General features: G+C 39.5%; 1 protein-coding gene across 1 annotated transcript in view; it reads left to right on the top strand.

Moving 5' to 3' along the window:
- Nucleotides 1–5996: 5996 nt before the first annotated feature.
- cadm1a (cell adhesion molecule 1a) overlaps nt 5997–22058 on the top strand; it is a 393907-nt gene continuing 377845 nt past the window's right edge. The window contains exon 1 of the mRNA XM_062432889.1: nt 5997–6035. Coding sequence (XP_062288873.1) covers nt 6011–6035 — 25 coding nt within the window. The 5' untranslated portion in view covers nt 5997–6010. The remainder of the gene's footprint in view (nt 6036–22058) is intronic.

Raw genomic sequence — 22058 nt, 5'->3', positions numbered from 1 at the left:
AAGACAGACCCATATGATGAGGCGTTTAACACTAAATATACTGAGTTTCCTTCAGACACTGTGAGCTGGTGCAGAGAAGATGACTATGTGCTCGGGAGCCAATTACTCAAATACAGCAGCTGAGGATTTCAACCAGCAAGCAGTCTGGGCCTAAGTGGCACTTGCTCTGGCTTGACAGTACCCCCTTCAGTCTGGAGAAGGACACCAGTTGTCATCCCAGTGGTCTGGATTGCCATGCAGACCAATCCAAAACTGGATCCCCTGCAAATGTCTGTGAGTAGACAGGCATGTCTTATCTGGCCCTCACAGTAGCGAGACCATAGGTGCGCTCAGTGTTCACCCAGCTGACTGAATTGTTCATCAGCTGAAATTACTGCTTTCCTTTTATGTCAAAAAACTGCTTTCTTATTGAGAATAAAATTGTTCCAGGATCTCCTGGGGGAATCGTTGAGACTGAAAGGCATTCCTCTTAGCTCCCTTCCTTGATTTTTAACCTGTTGATTATGCTTATAATTTGGTAATATAGGTATTGACTAGTTGTGCTTTTTTTGTTTGTTGGTCATGTACGTACAATGCATGTGCATCATTGTAGCATTTCCTAATTTTATTTCAATTAATCAGTTGAGAGTTGAGATTTTACTTGTGACCTGATGTTTGGACTGATTGGCTGAGCAATTAAAATAACTATTCTTGGAGCTATACATTTAAACATGGCTAAAAAAAAGACCAAAATTAACCTTTAATCATCCTTTCCAAGAAAAATAGCCAAAGGTTAAAAATGAATAAAATATTAGAACATAAACATATAATTTAAAAAAATGCATAATAATGCTTAATATGCATTATACTATAAGTAATTTATGTTTAAACACATCAAGGCTAATAAGTTATTAGCCTGAATATTTTTTTAACTTATTAATAGATTCAGTAAACTTGTGAACCTACATACACATCATGTTAAGATAACATAATAAAACAAAGCATCATTAAGCTTCATCCTACATGAATGATGAATTCCCATTTGGGCCAGTCAGTACAGTATGTCAGCTTGTTTTGATCTTTGAATTCCTTTTGGGACCAATCAGTCGAGGCTAAGTCTGAACTCTAGCATACAGAAATGAAATTAACCCTATACCTTTAAAACAATACCAGTCTTGTCAGCATACATGGCCTAAAACTGATGCAAATTAGGGAGCTGCTTAAGGCCACATGGCTACTAGGGTGCCAACAGGGACAATTATGAAACTATAGGGGTCCCTTTCTGTTTGCTTTTAATTGCAAAGCACTTTGCAACTTTGTTAATGTGGCAGGGACGACTAAAACTATGTTCCCTAACTGCTCTTGAACGCAGACCTTGTCTGTTTATTAGCCCCTCACTTCCTATCAGTCAGTGTCAGGGATATTTAAGACACCTGCTAGATTTGTGCCTTCTTCATGTTCCTGCTCAGATGTTTGTAGGCTGATATTTGAGTGTTAGAAAGAAGCTACCTTGTGTTAGTTGGGTAACTGTGATTATTGTTTTAGCTTCTCAGTGTTCCCTGTGAGTCTTATTAGTCATAAACCTTTTCATAACTCATTGGTAAGCAGGCCCTGGACAACTTTGAATTGATTTCATTGTGTATGCAGGTAGAGGACTAGACTAATGATGTGCCTCTTTTGTAAGTCTCTACCTGTTGCTGTTTTGCTTGGTTTGAGTTTTATTATGAGTGTTTGCCATATTTTTAAGACTGTGGTAGAACCACCAGGTATTGTGGTTGTTTTGTTTGGTAACCTTGTGTGTGGTTTCTTTTTATTTTCTTTAATTTAGTGGAGCTGAGTGCCAGTCTGCTGGGGGAGCCTAGTCACGCTGGGTGGCTATGGTTAAAGGCACTGGGATGCATGAGAGGTTCACCTGTTAGCGCTCTCTCTCTCTCTCTCTCTCTCTCTCTCTCTCTCTCTCTCTCTCTCTCTCTCTCTCTCTCTGTGTGTGTGTGAGAGTATATGGTAGCACCCTTAGACACACCGTAGTGGAGTCTGCCACCCCATTTATCAGCTGCAGCCAACTCTATTTCTTTGGAACAGAAGTAAGAACTAAACTTGAAATAGTCTTTTAATTGTAAAAAAAAAAAAAAAAAAAAAAAAAAGATTTTAATTATATTTTAAGATAGTTTTGTAATGAGAGAATTTTTTTTTTACTACATTATAAAAACATTTTTAATCACTACTTTGTCTTTTCACCGACATTTCCCTTTTTCCTTATTTGATGAAATACAAATACCAAGTCTTTATGCCTTCTTTAAGTGTGAGCTCAAGATTACTGGTATTTGGTCGAACATGTTCACTAGGGTGGGAACAATTCTCCAGGTGGTGTAATTGGTCTTCTATTTCATTCACCCACCTATCCTCCTCTCTCTGCAACATTAAGAAAGGAATCAGAGATCTACACCTACCAAAGACAGGGGATTTCTGAATGCATGATAGTTGCTTGAATGGCCGCTAACAAACTTGCATTCCTTATGTTTTATCATGCATGTGTTACATGCATGTGTTACTGCAAATGTTGTGGTCATGCTCCAATCAGATGATGCTGCACTAGATATTTTAATGTGCACATTTTAACATAGATGTAAAGGGATTTGTGATTGATTTACACTCAATATTATCATTATCTAAAGTATAACTCATTCTAAAATCACTTGTATAAAGATTTCAATCCAGTGTCGTGTGCAGAGGTAGATGACCATACATGCATTCATTTCACCCTCACTCTCTGACCATATCAAAGATGGTCATTTAACAACCAACCAAGCTCTTGAGGTCTCCTAACTAAAGGCTCACCATCCTTTTATACAGGCGGGGAGTGAGGGTTAATTAATAACAACTGACAACTGTCACCTTAATGGTCGAGGGGGTTGCCTACCCCCTCTCATAAGAATGAGAGAGGCATAGTTGGGGGCAATAGCTTTATAGACCCACCACTTACAAGTCTGAACATAAGGACTGGGTGCATGTCTAATCAGGTGGCGGGTTAAGATGGGGCCACTGGCATGCTGCTTCATGTTCACATCTGAACCTCAGTGGTGTTTTCTAACTATACTTGTTATGAATTGTTCCTGATAGGCTGGCATGTTCTGGCACAAGGTGGATGATAACATTTCATCTGTCAACTGATCAGCACTCGAATCAGAGTACTTTATTTTGGCTACTGAAGTAGGGTAGGGTTTAGAATTAGGGCTCCACAAGAGATCATGTAATATATACTAGTTTTGATGCCATACATGGCTCTTAAGCAATATACTATGTTTCTGTAATGTCTCTTATGAGTTATTCCCAAAGTGCATTTAATAGTGGGAAATAAACAACATCTGTAACTCGTCTGCAGTAGTTGCCTGTGTAAGTGTCCATAACTGTCAGGAGACTACATGAAATACTTGAAAGCAGGCGTGATGATGGGCAAAATGGACCTGGACTTTTGAGGCAAGCCACAGCATGAACAAAAATACAAGTACTTAAATTTCTCAATTTAAAATTTCAGTCCAACAATCCATCTGGCACAGGGCCAGGATTGTGTCTGGTTACCAACTCGGTTTGTGATTGTCATGGACAGGCATATCTACGCGCAGCTGAGAGGAGAATACTGTCTGACTTGGTGGCTTTAGGATTGCATGTGTGTCGAGGAGTATCTCCAGGTAAGATGAGAACATGAGATTGACAGGTGGATTGGAGGGTAGTAATATACCAGTGTTAAGAGCGAGCTGAGCTTGGATTTAAGTCTTTTTCATTTACCTGTCACTCTACTTTCAATTCTCGCTTATGTCTACAACACACACACACAAAAAAAGTAAACAAATATAGCATCAACATAACATTTTATATTATGTAATACAACTTAAATTTAAGCAGGTTTGGATGTCTGAATTCTGGCCAGGGTAGTAGAGTAAAACTCATACATAAAATGCCCCTTCTTTTGGCTGGAGGCTGCTTTATTTATTAGATATATTTGTCTCATAAATAAAGGTAGAGACAATCAGTTATAGTGTAGTCAATTAATCTATGACTCTATATAAGATGGAATATTTAAATAAAAAATCAATGGATTACTTACCTGAAAATTTCCTCTGGTACTGTGTCTTGTATGTGTGTGTTTGCTTACTTACCTTACTTACCTGCCTTAATAAACCTCTTTCACAGCAGTCATTTTGATTTGTCTCAACAGGAAAATGAAAACAAGTGTTATAGTAATAATATGAATAATGTTTTTCTGTATAGATGTCCCAGTTTGCCAAACCAAGCCAGCATCCACAAGATAAGGCATTGAATCATGCATGTTAAAATGTATGCTGTGAAAAAAGATTCCTATTCAGGTCATCTGCTTTTTAATATGAGGCACAGTATGGAAAGGATCATTTAAAATTGGGTGTATTTTGAGCCAATAGGGATACTTCTAGCCACCGTATACCCAACTTGAGAAACTCTGTGTGTGTCTCTCTTTGAATTTTTCCTCATCATAAGTGATAGAAGTCATTATCACAGCTGGGGAACTCCATTATGTTTCATAATGCATTTCCTTTTACAAGATATAAAAACAACATACTAAATTCCACTTTTCCACTATGGGGGAACTTAATGACCCACAATCTGGGCTTCTGAGCTTCCCATAACCTGAACTTTTAAGAGCCTGTAAAGCTTTGGATGCTATAGGTTCTTCCTTGTGTTTAACAAAGTGTTTGGATACATACAGTACTGTGCAAAAGTCTTAGGCCACCATTAGCAATGCTATAATGACCATATATCATTATTTATCAGTCTCTTTATTAGAATATAACCAGAAAATACAGGAAATGTGTATACAGGATTAAAAAAACAGAAACAAATCTGAAAAAAAACAGCTTCTATAGATTAAAGTGGCAAGTATTTAGTGTGAACTCCCCTTACACTTGAGCAATAGAAGAAGCTGGCTCTATTAAACCTAAATGGAATGGAATTAATAATAATATTTAATGATTAATGTTAAATGTTGGGTACATATTTCCTGTATTTTCTGTATGTATAGTGGTGGTGGCCTAAGACTTTTTGCACAGTACTGTATATATAATTAAAGGCAGCACAGGGACACATTTTGACTTTTTAATGTACTGTTTGATAGGTGTGGGCACTTTTGGGGGCAGACAACCAAGAGAAAAAGGTGGCAAAAATATCGATCTTCTGTCAGCAGGAGACACTGGCACTGGACCAGTTCCCACTGGGCTGCCCAGCTTTCCAGTGGGAAACTGACTTATTTGAAGAGTCTGTCTAAGAAATTAATGTCCAACTTTCTTTTTACCCCTTCAGGGCTTCACCCTTGGAAAAAGTGGACATTAAAACTGTCTAGTGAAACATTTTTACACTTTAAAAAAATATTGAGTAGAATTTAAAGCGGTGAAATCATTTAAATACAACATAATGAGCATGAACTGTGCAAATGTAAGCAAAAAAATAACAACAAATTAAGTAGATATAAATGACTACAAGTGGGTGAATCAACAAATGGGAATATGTTGCACAAAAGACTGAAAACGATTCCCCCAGATGTATACCAAAATCTGTCTACTTCAAACCCATTATAAGGATGTGGCCCACACACACACACACACACACACACACACACACACACACACACACACACACACACACACACACACACACACACACACTCCCTGCCACCCCTACAGCAGCATCACAGCATTAAAAAAACACTAATACTCCATCACCTCTAGTTGTTGTTTTTTTAAATGTTTGTTTTGTTTCTTCATTCTAAGTCAGCTAAATCCAAAGAGTTGATATATATAAAACACACATCCATTACATGCAATGCAATCCATCAAAAACTGCGATTTAAATGAACATAGTACCCTCCCTTTCTCGCATCTCATTAACTGAGTCCCGTTGTAGCTATAGGTGAAGCTGCTTCTCTCTCTCTGCCATACTGAAGCAGGTGTCCAACATGGCGAACACTGGCAGCGGCTCTCTCGCGACTGTGCTCTTTTTATTCATGTTTCAAGCGGCTCTTCATAAAGGTAGGACTTTTTTTTTGTTTGATAACCGGAATACACACTTTCCTTTAAAAGATTTCCGTGGATGTCGATGGAGGAGAGTGTTTTTCTTTTCTTTTTTTCCCTTCTTTTAATGGACAGTGTTTGAAACGTGCGTGGCGGAGCATTTGGTATGTGTGTGTGATGATGATGTTGGAGCAAAAAAAGTTGAAATATAGACTAGAAACAGCTGATGTATGTGTATGTGTCTCGGTGTGTGCGTCATGTATAGTCTATAAACATGCATTACAGAGACGATTGCAGAGGAATACATCACTTCGCTCAGCTCAGTTATTAATCGCTTTGCCTCTACACAGCTGGCAACTCTTATATATGTAGCCAAATCTGTTGTGTGTGTGTATGGGAGGGAAAATCAGTGTGGTGTTTTTGTTGCTCAGGACGCACAGAGAGATACATTTGGCATGCTTGAAATCAGTGTTTGTTTTTTGCGTGGTTACTTTTGTGGCATGTTGCTCAGATCGGAGCTTGGACTGGTTGTAAATCACAGAGAGACAACAGCGGTGCGTTGAGGGACCGCTGCAGAAAAAACTCCATTCAAAACTCTGCTAATTTTACATCTCGTTGCACAGACAGAGATTTATACAAAGCAGAACATAACTTAAGATGTGCTAGTAATAATGTCGTTGTTATAGTCAATTCGGCGCCTTGATAAGTCACTAAAGAGCAGTGGTTAACATTTAATCTCACTTTTTTTAAGGATTCATTTACTATGGGCCATCCCGCTGGATTTCCATGGGAGGCTATTTGAAGAAACGGGGGAACCTTTTATAAAAGTGGAAATATAAACAAAATAAGTGCACTCCAGTGTTTTGAATGCATGCCGAATTGAAAACCACTTCCTCTTGTGCCTCCTCGTGTCTTTTAATTACATCCTAATACGTTCCCCCGTTTGCTAATAAACAATAGAAGATTAATTTAACTGTTTTTCCAATGAGACCTCGGGGCTGCTCTCGCGTCATCTCGGGACTGGATTTTGCAAGCAAGGGGCTAGCAGCATCATGCGTGGAAACATCAAAGCTTCTTTCGGATGTTGTAAATGTGAGTCAGATATGCTCTCAAGAAAAAGAGGATGGGGTTACAGATTAAGCTGGTGAAGGGTGAAAAAAACGACTTTATTGCCTCTTAAGGCGACTGGTGATGCTGGGGAGTGATATGCGTGAGTTGGCGGGCTGCGGAACAGGCACACACACGTTGATCTATCCGACTGAGATGGGATAAAGTGTTTTCTTACATGTCAGTTTAAAGTCTGTGTTTAATCGTGAGCTACAGGGAAATGCACATTTGGATTTGCTCCGTGGTTTATTAATCTTTACGCATGGGTGAAGATGGGAGTGAAATAATAACAATAATAGTCGTGGCAATGCAACCTTCCTAACAACACGCACATGCTTTAAACTGGAAACGCGTTCATATAGCTTACACAATTATATAACTGGTTAAACTCTGGGCTTTGTGATGAATTTAACCACCTTTGCTTTTCCTTCCATCTCTTGTTTTATATCCAACATTTTATATCAAGTCAGTTCCGATTAGAAACTTAGTGCCAAGCCTCTCTTCGTGATAATATAAACCTATTTCGTATGCGGGAGTTCTCGCCTCTTATTGGAGAGAATGACATGGGAGGCAGATGTCGACGTTTGTCACATTGTGGATTATCCAGGAGGCTTAATCCATTACAGCGTTTCATCCATTAAAAATGGGCGCACAGTGCTTGTCTTTTTTTCCTTTTTTTTCATGCGTCAAGTGAGTTAAGCAGTCTATTTTTTAAAGCATGGGAGAACTAAACGAGGCTGCTGTGTTGTTCTTTGGACAGCGGGCAGTGCTGCTTTACCTTCATGGAAATGGCTCCACTGATTTCAAACAAAGCTCGGGGCACGCTTGCACAAAGCATATCAATAATTTACCTCCAGTGCACAGGCTTAGATTGTGCTAAGCATTGCAGGTTGTTGTGTGTGTTTTTTTCTCTCCTTCAATTCAAAATACATGGAAGTTGGTGATATGAGGGTAAGGATTGCAGTGCAGTCAAGCTAAGAGGAAGCTGCATTAATCAATTTCAACCCCCCCCCCCCCCCCCCCCTCCTCTCCTCTCCACCCCCTCAATATAAGTTCCATTTTGGCACACAGGATCGCCTCATACTGTCATCAAATCACACAAGTGCTCCAAATGAAATGAATTCATGAGAAAGCATTCACAGTTCACTGCCTTTGTGTCACAGAGCTCAGAGTGGATCCAGTGTTCCTCAGGAGATAACATGTTTTTCAGCCATCAGTGTGTGTACATGCAGAACATAAAAGTCATTTCAGCTGAGTCAGACCAGAGGTGGGAATTTACCAGGAATTAATCTTAAATTGTGCTTAAAGCATTTTAGTCAAGTGTATTATTCTAATGAATAGCCAGTGACTTTGGTGATAGATTTATTCATATTATTTTAAGATAGCAGAGTCCAGCTGAGCATGACATGACCATCTTTCTATTTTTAGGCGATAAAGGAATTTAGGATTGCACTTAATTGCGTTAATTAAATAAAACGTGCACTTTAAAACACATCAACACCAACATACCAATATAAAGGTATTTTATTTTAGTCCAATATAAGTCTAATTAGAGGCCTTCACAATTGATTAAACTTGGAAATGTTTGACAGTGACACTTTGGGTGACTTTGTCGGACTAATTTCAGTCATTTTTAATGAATTTGTGATTTATAGGCTAGATTTTAATTAAATAAAAATATTGTAGGTTTATTAAACAGTGAAAGCTCTTGTGCTGTTCTAAAGTGATTATGTCATGCAGGCATATATTGTATCCTGTTGCATATAATGGTGGTATATGAGTAAAATGTACATAATTTGGTCATCTTTGTGCATTACCTTTATGGTTTCTTACAGTAATGAACAATATTATTGGTATATTATTGTAATACGCCTTCTCTTCTCCCACCTGGCTGTGCTTTCCCTCCGTGGACTGTTTCACCCTGACAGTCCCTGTGCTTCCTCTGCAGACTTTACTTCACTTAGCTGCCTGACAGACTCACTTTAACCTGAATAACAAACCTGTGGGGTCGGGGCTAGCTGGGAGGCTAGCAGAGCATTAGCACAGCGTGACCAGAGGGAAGCGCGACCAGCTCGGCTCCGCTCGCCTCCCAGCTAGCCCCGGCTCTCCATGTGGATCCAACCGGAGCACCGAGTCCCCGCTTTGTTATTCAGGTTAAAGTGAGAAGAAACAGCGGAAGAAGTGTTTCGGGGTAGCTGAGTGAAATAGAGCCTGCGGAGGAAGCGCCGGGACCATCAGGGTGGAACAGTGTCCGGCTGCACAGATAGGAAACATCTCGGCTTAAAGGGTGTGGCACCGTTTTCAAAAACTTCTTCATTTTGGTTTATAATGGCAGAAGGCAACCAGTGAATTAGGTGCATTATCAGCACCTTCTGCTTCAGAGTGTGGACCCTACCCATTAATCCCGTCTGTCTAATAAACTCATATAAAACTCTACTGCTCGACCCACTAGGCAGGTTCACTAAAGTTTTAATACACTCTTCCGAACTTCTTCCTTTATATATATTCTCCTTTTTGATCATACTTAATAAAAACTATGATTGCATGCTTCATAGTCTCCTCAGCTAGGTGGCACATATCATCCAAAATGGCCAAAATGAGTTGGGGAAATATCGGCATATTGAATATTGGAAAATCCAATATCGTGCATCGCTGGTTTTGTATATAAGTAATTAGTAAGTCCAGTGGTAGTGCAGATTCTGTGTCATGGGGCTTTACAGGTGGTTTTAAAGGAGAGTGCTAATGCAACATGCTTTGACCACAAGCTTGCTGAGACTTGAAAAGCAGTTACACAATCTGTCAGTTAAAAGGAAAAGTATTTTTACTGTCATTTTTGTGAAGTTATGTAAGAGTTCAGTTGAGAGCAGCGGCTGCTAACGTGTGAATACATCATGTTGCCATGACGCGTGAATGAGCGAAGGTCAGTGTTCAGATGACAGGAACACAACCTTGTTCTTTTCTGAGCTTCCTGCGTGTTTGATCTTGTACACTGATGACGTTTCAGTCATTTGCAGCGTAGTTGAAGATTTCAGCTTTTGCCAATCAGTTTCCTGTTAGTTGACATTTTGACTGAAAATATGAAAAAGTGAAAAGTCCTTAGACAATGTAGGTAGAGTAAGTAGATCCCATTGATACCTATTGTTGTCACACCTTTTTGTAGTTAGAGATACAGGAAATAGAAAAAATATAATTCATTTAAAAACACATGCAACATAAAGTCTCAATGAATGAGGAACCAATAGGAACTTTTGTTTTCTGTACATGATTGGTTGTTGGCTGGACTTCACCCCTTTATTTCCTGCATGACTGATTTCTGGAATATATCTATAAGATGAAGTGTGCATGATCTGGCATCTTTACTGCCTTAATGTGATAACTGAGAGATCTTTTTCAACTGTAAACCAATATCAGGGATATCACGTAATATCATTTAATCAGAGAAAATCAATTCTCTGAAAGTCTATTGCAGCGCACCCGAATGAGTTTTATTTGAGCAGTCAGCGTTTAAGCTGCAGTTTTCATTTACTTGGATTAGGTGTTCGTACATAAAGGATCTCAGATGTGATTGTTTACATCTACCCTGCTCCATGTGACAGCTCATATAAGATTTTCCCTCCCTGCTGCTGTTTGAGCCAGATGTGCTCCTCACAAGAGACTAGTAGGCGCTGAGCTCAGTGTGCTCTGACTGGCACTGCTTTTTTTTTAGGGAGCTCAGGAGGAACGATTATAGCGAGAAAAAGAAATGTGTCGGTGTTCATTTGGGCTCCTGACTATTGTTTTAAAGACAGGCTGGGAAAAATTGTGAACTTATCCTTTAATAGAGCACTAAATCAACCATTCATGCCGTTCTGGCATTATAATGTGAAATGAAACGACTACATATGCAATGTATTTATCATAATTTTTATTACCGTCACTATATTTTTATCACCGCTGCGTTTTCTGGATCATGCTCGCAAGCGTCTCGTATCTCAGTGCAGTTAACTCCTCACACTGTCTCAGAGTATTAAGATGTTAAGTTTGATATGTAAAAAAATTAGCTTATTATCCAACCTGATGACACCAGGGCTGTGAAGTATTGACCTAAATGTGTCTGTAGCGCAGTGTATCAAACTGTCAAGTAGTAACAGTTTTCAGTGTATATGATGTGTGGTCAGATTCATTATCTTCAGCAGCTGGAAAGATGCTCTGAATGATGGAGATGAAGCAGTTCTACTTTAACTTATTCTCAGAATACATACTCCCTGATCTAAATGGACTATAATCAATGTTTTTACAATAACAACACATCAAATAAGAACGTGGAACGTGAGAATGTGATGAAGCTACAGAGACGAGCGTTATAAAGCTCATTATCGAGCTGCCTGGCCTGCAACTTCACCTGTTTTTTTGTTTAGCTCTCGCCGCTTTCACAGCATAATTTTCAGCCACAGCAGGCAGCTTTTGTCAGCGAAAAAAGCTCTGAAAACCCGCTGTGCACCAGCTAAAAAAACCCCAAAAACAAGTATTGTTTTGGTATGAGTGACTGCAATTCAGGTGTACTTTTGGCACATTGGATGGAAAACTATCAAAAAAAAAAAAAAAAGATACTCGTTATCTGGCACACACAATGCATGTCTTGAGAAGTATTTATCCATTTCATAATACTGTGTGTACTAAGGAGTTCCATAATGATCTAAATATATATTTCTTACAGTTTTCTGCCCAAAAGAAAAAAAAAATTGAGATGAAATTGTAGTTGTGGAAAGTTATAGTCCTTTAGTAACTGTAGTCACACACACACACACACACACACACACACACACACACACACACACACACACACACACACACACACACACACACACAGAGAGAGTCGGTCTGGTCTTCGTGGTTTGGCTCTCAGTCAAGCCGGTAGGAGCCCTGGTGATGGAAAACAGGTGTGGAAATGGACTTGTTCTCCCTCTCTACCCCCCAGCAGTCTCTGCTGCTGTAATGAAGAACAATGGCTTTATTCCTGAAGGGAGGGGACCCCAAGTGACCCCCCCACTTCTCCTTCTCTCTCTCATTCTCCTCCTTTTGCCCCCCCATCAACAGTGACTCTTCTGGCAAGCCAACAGATGACGGGGCTGGGTCGCATCTGGCCTCTGTGCACTTAGTGTAATCAAAGAGAGAAAAAAAACGTTTATGGCCTACTTGTTAGCGAGGCGCCGACTGATGGGATGTCAAGTAAGCACCCTCCGATTCCAAATCTCTTGAGGGGTTGGAGAGGGAGGCGGGAATGAAGGGGGTGGGCGTGGGCAGAAATCTGCTGCTCTGAAAGCAGCCCACTGGTCGAGGTATCGAATTAGACCGTGCGGCTGTACGATTCGACAATCTGGCTGTGAAACAAGTGAAATGAGTCAAATTCAACTGATGTTTGAATATTTATGATCACATTTACATAATGTTGATGCACAAAAGGCTACAGAGGTGAATGCAAATATTTTCCAAACATCACTTGGAGGAGTTTTGTCCTACTGAGGCCTCCAGCAAGTGTGTACTCAAAACTGAAATGCAGACTAGTTTTTAAAAATCAGGATATCACAAAAAAACTGAAAAATATCTTGTGTGTGTTGCTGACCTGCTGTGTCTCGCTCGCCTGCAGTGTCCACATAGACAGCGCTGCTACTGCTACGCAGAGCTTTACTTTGATAACGGCCATTAATATTTCTTATATTTCATTATAAATTTCATTTATATTCAGTTTAGACAGAAACAAGGTTAAGAAGCGTGAAAAATACATCATATGTGAGGTGAGATGTGGTTTGAGCTGTTTGTGTGTCAGCTACATACACTCCTCACATAGCACAGCTTTTTGGTATTGATCTTATTGATTATATTGATTTCTGCACCAGTTAATCCCTCGCTGTCGTTTCTCCAAGTGAAAGAAAAAAATCCCCCCCAGGTTCCACAAACGAGCCACTCCAACAAACAAACCTCCAAAGTAAAAGTCAGGAGGGAAGCTGACCATAAATAAGGAACATAACAACAGACAGGAGTCTCGCTTTAAAACGAATATCACAGAAAGTGAGCAGGAGTCTAGAGAAGAAGCTCTGTGTGTCACAGACTCTCAGAGCTGGAGTTCCCCACCATGCACTGTTTAGTTTTTTTAATATCTGTGACATATTCTACAGATATAGACATGGAGACTGTAGTGAAAGGTGTAATGTTGCTGGGAAGATGTCAATATGACTATCGACAGATCATTTACACTGTCTATTTTTGCTGAGAACCGCCTCACATGAACACAATAGGTGAGACCCAAAATCTGAAAATGATGCGCCAGTGTCCCGACTTTGAGGAGCTCAGGCCTGACACTGTGCTTTGTGCACTGTACTTTTTCACTTTTTGTTATGAGCAGCTTTACTGTATGTGCAAAAATCAGCCAGCCAATTAGAATTTAAAGGGACATTACACAAATTCAGTTTTTTTTCTCATTATGATTAGTTCAACTCAGCATGTTGAAAATAAATAAAAAAACAATGTCTTTTTTTGGCTCTGGAGGAGTTTTGTCAAGTGTGAGAAAGGATTAATAACAGATTACAACCTGTATTACAAACTGGCAGTGTGGACTTTGAAACATATAAGCAATCTTAGGAGCTTGACCCTTTCTAGAATTTACTAGAGACAAAAAGTCAGGGGATATCTTGACTTATTACTTTGCTTTTGACCATTCTTTATTTATTAGTCTCTTGTCAGTCACAAAATATTTGTGATGTGTACTGGATGATATCTCAGATCTTGTTCTTTTTTCAAATTATGTCATTTTTATCTACAACATCAGGCTTTTCAGATGAATGTTGAACACATTGTTTTACAGTGAAACACAGTGTTTAGTACTGTAGGGCTTTCTGTAATCTGTCATCCTGTTCTCTGAAACAGAAATCAGTTCAAACAATGAACAATGTGTAGTTCCACTGTCATTTATGCTTAACACACATAGGCATGGCACCTCCTCCTCTCTCTGACACTTCTTCCTTCCTCCCTTCACATCTCCCATTCAGACAGAAATGAGCATGGTAATATTTTGAACCTTTTTATTAAATAAAGTCAGTGCAGCTGTCATCTGTGAAAGGTTTGACTTTTTCCTTATTTGAACAAAATATTTCTTAGTCATCACTGCTTTTTTCCCCTCCTCTCCTGCCTGTCTGTGTTACAGCACCATTACGGCTCAGCTGCCACTGTCAGAGGTAGACAGTGATTGGCTGTGCTGCTCTCCAAACGCACGTGTGATTGGGTAAGACAGTGAAGTCGCAGCGGAGACAACCTGGCCCACTTTCAGCTCACTCACTGTCTGATTAGATAGTGATAGTGATCGACTCTGCTTTAATTAATCACATTTAGACATCATCAGTCTAACAGTTGGTATCTTCCCTGGTAATTGTGTATGGCTGCCATTTTCACTTTTCAGTTGTTTCCCCTTTTAGTCTGGAAACACATGATCAGTACAGTTTAGGTCAGGTGACTTGAGCACTGATTAAACTTCCGGTGTTTGGTTGTGTGTTCAGGATAATTGTGCATGTGCAAAGGTACATCATACAATTTTTGGAGAGTATTGTCTAAAAGGGGTCACGACTTTTTAAGCGGTGCACAGAAAACCCCATTAAAGCTGCATTTTGTACACTATCCATCAGTTGAGCAGCTAACATCTGGTTAGCTCTCTACTAACTTGAATGACGATAAAGTAATTTAATCACATGGTTCTTCTAGACTTTCCAAATGTTATCAGACCAAATGCATCAAATTCTGGTAGTGCAACGAGCATTTCGGGTGAGTTGTGTGACGCTCAAAATAATTTATCCAATGACTCGGCTACAACGAAGCCGATGATGTAAGCATGTTTCAACAGTGTTTTTGTAATTACTGTCACTGCCTGAAAGTGGAAACAAAAGTCCAGCACTCCACTGTTACCATGTCAAGTTGATGGTCCAGTTAGACTTTCTGTATCCAAACATTTAACAATGTAAATGGACTGTACTTTATATAGCGCTTTTCTAGTCGTTATGAGCACTCAAAGCACTTTTACACTACGTCTCATTCACACATTCAAACACATTCATACACTGATAGCAGGAGCTTACACGCAGGGTGCCAACCTGCTCATCAGAGCAAACTAACCATTCATACACATTCATACACTGTTGGCACAGCAACCGGAGCAATTTGGGGTTAAGTGTCTTGCCCAAGGAAACATTGACATATGGACTGGAGGAGCCGGGAATCGAACCGCCAATCATCCAATTGGTGGACGGCCGCTCTACCTCCTGAGCCACAGCCGCCCCCAAATGTCAACCTGAAAGACAAAACTAATCTATAATTTATTTGAATTTGACTACATGTCAGTTGGAATAATAATCCCTCTGATTTAACCATCAGGACAGCTAGTGTTAGACAAAGACGTTCTAGCATCTAAGACTCACCTCAGTAGAAAAGTGTTTTCTCTCTCTCATGGAGAAACAGTTTCGACAACCTTTTTTTTTATTGTGAAGCACGAGGAGGAGTCCTGGCAACATCAGAGATCGGCCTCAGGCAGGTGGATCTGCCCTGCGCCTCTGACACATGGAAGCCGTCCTGACCAAACACTGACTCGCTAACACATGCAAGCATCTATGATCACAGGCCAAAAGAGAGAGAGAGAGAGGGGGGAAAAATCTAATTATGTAATAAAAGTAAAAGATGTGACTATAGAAAAATAATAGTAAATTGAAAACATTGTGGAAAGAACATTTTCATACTAATGTAAAGATGATTATGGAAATTAATACAGATATTGCATGAAAAGCCAGTTTGAGTTTGATTAATTTTAACAGAATTCAGCCCTTGTGGATATATTTGTAGTCTTGCTGACTGCATGCAAACTTGATTTAATCAGTGTGTGTGTGTGATAGTGCATAGCGTGCCAAAGTTACAACATCACGTCCTGTTAGCCTCCCTTCCATTAGCCTCAACTGCCAGCATGTTTTGATTAAATGACTGAATAATCATCTTTACTGGATGATCATGAAGTGTAATGTGAATACCCTCTATGTCATTACTCACAATAACACGAGCAGAGCAGCGATCTGCAGTAACAAACAAGGCCGACTGACCAACACACACTGCAGCATGAAGATTAAACCAACTCTGAGGTGAAGAAAATATCTCAGTGCTTAGTCTGTTTCACCTCAAAAAGCCTGCACCCGCTCTGCATCTTGGACAACGACCCTTTTCCCCCGAAGCTAACGGTGCAGCAGAGAGGCTGCTCTCCACTGCTGGAGATATAACATTAATAACAACACAGCAGAGCGCTCTGCCTCCCCCTCATTTTGTTATTTTCTTACAGGCTGGAGACTGTAAGATGCTTTCAAATTAATTAATTAATGCAGTTAACTTTTTAAAATAAAAAGGCTGCAGACCATTTATCTTCCCCGCCAGTTATGTTTCAAATTGTATTTCAGTGACTTAAGGGAACCAGTGAATAATAATAATAATAATAATAATAATAATAAATATTTATTTATAGAGCGCCTTTCATACACAAAAAAAAAAATTCAATGGCAGAGATGGAAAAAAAACAAGAGACAAAAGTTTAAAAAATTAAAAAATAAACTAAATAAAATGTTAAGTTTAAAACAGGACAAAAAAATAGAAAAATGGGTTAACTAAAAGCTTTGTGGTAAAGTTATGTTTTTAAGTTAAAAAAAGGACCTTTTTTTAAAATCAATTAAAAAAGAAACAGAAAGCCAGTGCAATTTAGTTAAAATGGGAGTGATGGTTTGGTAAATGGTTTACTGGAGCAAGAGACTCAACATAGTGCCCCGTTTTCTATTCATTCAATCAAGAATCTGTTCAGAATTGAATTGGCACCCAAGTATTTTGGTGGTATCAAATCAGGAGATAAGCATATCGTCCCAGGCTTACCAAATAAACAGTCATTTGTCACAACCTTCCTGATCTAGGTATACAATTTAAATCCCAATGGACAATTTCGTCTGCGAAGTCGTTATTTTTTCACTTAAGCACACGGCACTCTTAAGGTGTGTGCACAAACTGCGATCTTCAGCCTTCGCCTCTTAGGAAGAACCCCGCACATGAGTCTGTTGGTGAACTCATAAAATTATGCTTTCAATATATGATTTTTTCTTATCAACTTACTGATAAATTGGTGAGTTTGTTTTTACAGGCATAGGGTCAATGACAGTGAAGCAGTTCTTAGCGTAAAGGAAGCCCTGATACATGTGTGTGTGGTTGACTAATCTAATCTGAAATCCCAAGTGAACTATTGTCAGTCACAGCAAGAACTGTTTTCCATTCCCATTTTTGAATTTACAAAAGACAACAAGTGGCCTTTGATTGCTCCTTTCCTCGCTGTTTGAGGCCTTCATCATCTTGCTCTGCTGAGGAGTGTCAGGGAGGCATCGCACGCTGTAATTGGGCTCATTTTAGCGGCATTCACAGATACAATGCTGAGGTCGACAATGAATGAATAAGGAATCAATGCATATCATTTGTGCTTTCAACCAAATAAACAATACAGCTGGTGTTCCGCTGTAATCATCAGAGGGGAAATGAATGCTTCTCTGAATACAATACAGGTATGCATCAACCATCACACCACAGTAGGCTTGAGTGATCTAGGTTCTTCCTATCTTTCATTTTACATTACACTCCAGCTTGTATTACATTTCAGTGAATCTGTTCCTGATGAGACCCTTCAGGTTGTTACACTGTCTCCCATGGAACTGGATCACGTCAACCCGCTGTGCTCAGTTCCCGTCCTTTGTCTCAACTATTGTAACTCTGTCTTGACTGATATTTTCTGCACTAATGCCGGATAACTGCTGCACAATGATGCACCGTCTTTATTCTCCATTGTGTCCTAGTTGGATGGTTGCAGAGGAAAATCCTACTTGCTAAGAGAACAATGGGACCCTCCCTCATGCAGAAATTGTAGATTGTCAGGCTGTGAAGTACCACTTGATTTAATTTAGTGTCACAATCTGATTCTCTTTTGTGAGGAAAAAATAATTTATAATAGTACAAGAAGACAATACTTTCCTAGGGTATCCTTTTCCTCTTCTAGTCCTAACTCAGGCCAAATAACAGTGTTTCTTCATCAGGGAAGAACACTTGAGCTTTTTGTGAGTTTAGCATAGTTGTGTTGCATTGTTTTATCATTATTTTAGTTCACCCTTGGCTCAACTTTTGCTGCAGTGTGACATCATCAGATTTTACAGTGTTGGCCAATCAAGCTGGCGTAGGAACGGGGTATTTCTGCTGTTTACCTCGCAATTTTCAAGACAGAAGTGTTACCACGATCATTTTTTTTAGAATTGTAATATCCTTCCTCATTGTATTACCAGATTCCGTGCAACCTGTTGGTGTGTGATAAGCTCTCAAATGAAAGATCTATTACTAAAACTGGACCTTGAGGGTTGTATTTCAGCAGGAATTGCACCTGAAATAACATTCGCCCACTAGAGCAGCACATGGTTTTATCCTCTACACCCTGTAAGGTGGCATCTGTACAATATGTTTTGCATTGTATCAGGATTATTATTTTTTTTTTTATCACCAGGCATTCTAATATAATAATATTCTCAGGTATACATATATATTACATGTTAATATTTATATGACTCGTTATAGCACTAGCAGCCTGTAAAGTTTCTACATAATGTCACAGTAGCGTAACAGTACATAGTAAAAGATCACTATCCAAAGCCAATATTAATAGCAGCAATTTAAAAGTGAGGTTTGAGTTTATTTTCATTACTGATATGTAAAACAGAGTCCAAGTATAAATGGCAAATTGGCATCAGAAATAGTCTTTTCCGGCACTAGAGCGCATCTGATGCAATGTTTTACCAGAGCTCCCGTCTGATAAATCCACATTCAAGGAATAAAATACTATCTACAGTACAGCTCCCACTTTAAAACCTGTATCCTGCTGCAATAATAGCTCCGGCACAAAATGACAACACTAAAGTCATCGAGAAAACAGCTCACTGTCAAGAAAACTACTAATAAAGTCCCAGCATCTCTGCTAGGTGAGGTGGGGCCTAGCAGCAGAGAATCGGAGCCAACCATGCTAACAGTGCACTCAACCCCTGACACATCTTTCATTCTCACAGCCAGAAACGACATGAGCAAAAAGATGGAGGGTCAGTTCAACTCTCCTTTCATACCACCCAAGTGACTCTAGTTGAATATGGCGCACGGACCCCCACTTTAAAAAATGCTAGCGGTGACCATGACACTTGGCTAACTCAGCTGGAGCAACAGTGGCTACCCCTGGCAATAGGCACCTTTTGCTTGTTGAGCCAGTAACACAGGGTGGGGTAGACCATGAGGGTCTGCTTTACGAGGATGACACCTACAGAAGAACAGGGAACATGGTGGGCTGGGATTACCATACATTTTACATTATTACTGAGCAGCTAATATTAGAGTCATGGCGTACTGGCAGTATACATATGAACAGGGAGCTAGACCTGACCTGCCCCACTGGCTGGCCATTGAAAACAGCTTAATCTCTATAACTTTTCTCCCTACTCTCCTTTTCTCATCATCTATACCTGCCAAAACTTACAAAGAAGACCACTACACTCTGTCCAATGCTCAAAGAATCTGGCATCAAATCAGGAAATCCTGTGAGCTCCCGAACACATCTAGACACACCCCAATCTGGCACAATCACACCCTCTCCTCATCTCTTATAGAAACTGCATTTAGAGAGTGGAGCCAGAAAGGAATAGTAACAAAAGATCTTTATATAAACAGACACTTTGCTTCATTTGATCAGTTGAGGTTCTCACTGTCAAAAACTGAATTATTCACGTATTTGCAGTTGAGAAATTATGTTTACAAAACATTCGATCATTTGAATCTCAGCCCGAACATAATTCATTGTTCAAAATGTAGCTGGGTCGCCTGGAAGCTAACCTTCTCATCTTTTGGGTGTATCTTTTAAAACAAATTAGACGGATCCAATTCTAAAATAAAAGAAACGTGGGATGACCTGAACAATGGAATTGATGATAAAGTCTAAAAAGAATAAAATCACACTCTTAACTCCATTCAAAATTACTCTAGTACTAGACTACACTACTCTAAATTGATCTCTTGCTTTATACAATAGGTGCTCCACTTGAGTATTCCACAACAGTGGAAAAAACTAGACCATAACCTTCTTCAGTGAAGGTTCATGGCGTGCTAATTGCCAAGAGATGTATTCTAAAAATGTGGAGAATGGACTCGCCTCCCCAATCTGAGACCTAGTTGAGAAAACTGATGGGTGTCCTATCCTCAGAGGTTACTTAGCACATGGAAGCAGGTGTTACAGCATATCAAGAACCAATAGATCTATCCCAACTGTATCCCTTGTACCTCTTGCAAAACTAACAAGATGTTGAAACTACACCCTACTTTTACATTTTGGTTTGGCCATATATTTAAATGTTTGCTGTCATGGTTAGGGTTAGGGATTAGGGTTAAAGTCTTTTTTGTTTTTCAACGGAGGGGGTAAGCCTAACCCTAACCCTTCTTGATGTTGTTGTTATTATAGTTGACACTTACTACTTCATTTACTTTTCTTTTTATAAGTACTCTACTATACTATTTTTTATTCATGTACCATGATTAAAAGAAGAAATAGAAATATTTTCCCAGTGGGTCTATTTCATGTGTAGAATAGTAAAAATTGCCAGCAAACCTCTAATTGATGGAGCCTATATAAAGAGGATGCTTAATGTGAACTCAAAGCACCTTTTAGTGGAATTCTATGCATGCTTGCCATCTTCACCGCTACAAACCAAGGCTCTTTGCAGTCTGGCTTTCTGAAAATCTAGTATTTTCATGTGACTTGGCTCTGAAGTGTTCTTATAATGAATTATACTGTAAATCTTGACTTAACAGATAATTTACATAGAGGACATACTTTGAAGAAGAAGCCAATGTTAATTATTGATAATTGTTATATCTGTAGAGATTGGCAAGCTGTTTTCTTTATTTATATTCAGGGCATCTTTCGCTTAAAACACTTACTATAAATAGGTGTGCTCTTGCTTTGTTTTTTTCCCACAGAATACAATTAATCAGGCTGTGAAAACCACAGTATTTTAGCAACTAGGACAAACCGCCCCCTGCTCTCCATCAGCCTCTGATCTGACAGACTTTGAATCCAGTTCACTGTGTGTGTCCTCTTGTGCTCGGGCTTGAAGTAAGCATGCAGTAACATTAAAAGATGATGACTATTTAAATAAATCGCTCAACACCAACAAAAAAACTCCTCACTGAATCTTATAATTGGAAGTTGCATTTTCGTGGTTTCGTAATGTTCAGGTTTTTGCCCCTCCTCCATAAGCCAACACCCAAAGCAACCAGTGATTGATGTTGTTTTTCTAATGTATCTACAATCGCGTTTGATAGCGGAACATATTCCAGCTCCATTTTCTTTATTTTTTTTTAGTCTTTAACAATCAAAAGGCACGTTCCTCTGTAGAGCCACCCCTCAGCACTCACATTCAACAAGCACTCAGGGAGAAATGTGTCCTGCAGGGAGGTACAGATACCAATTTCTCTAGAAAGGAGAGTGAAAGCCAAGTGCCTGCACACTGTGCTCCAACACAACTTTGATGGAGGGACAACAGCTTGGAAACCAGTCCTCTTTGCCAGGTCAGGGCTTATGCTGTTTGACCTCAGGACAAGCTGTTATGCTGAAATTGTGGTCCGACCATCCATCTATTCCATTACAAGTTCTTTGGGTGCGTGACTGTGTGTGGGCAATGCTTTTTTTTCTCTGTGAGTTTTCCTCAGTCCAGCACTTAATAAGAGATGTTTTGTACTTTTTCTTCTAATTATCCACTAACTGTAGCCTCTGTAAACCAAAGCAGCGCAGCCAAAATACACTTTGCTCTGTGTAGGAGGTGAAAG

This window comes from Scomber scombrus, chromosome 14, assembly GCF_963691925.1.
Source record: "Scomber scombrus chromosome 14, fScoSco1.1, whole genome shotgun sequence".
NCBI lineage: Eukaryota > Metazoa > Chordata > Actinopteri > Scombriformes > Scombridae > Scomber > Scomber scombrus.
This window is presented reverse-complemented; position numbering and strand designations above follow the sequence as displayed.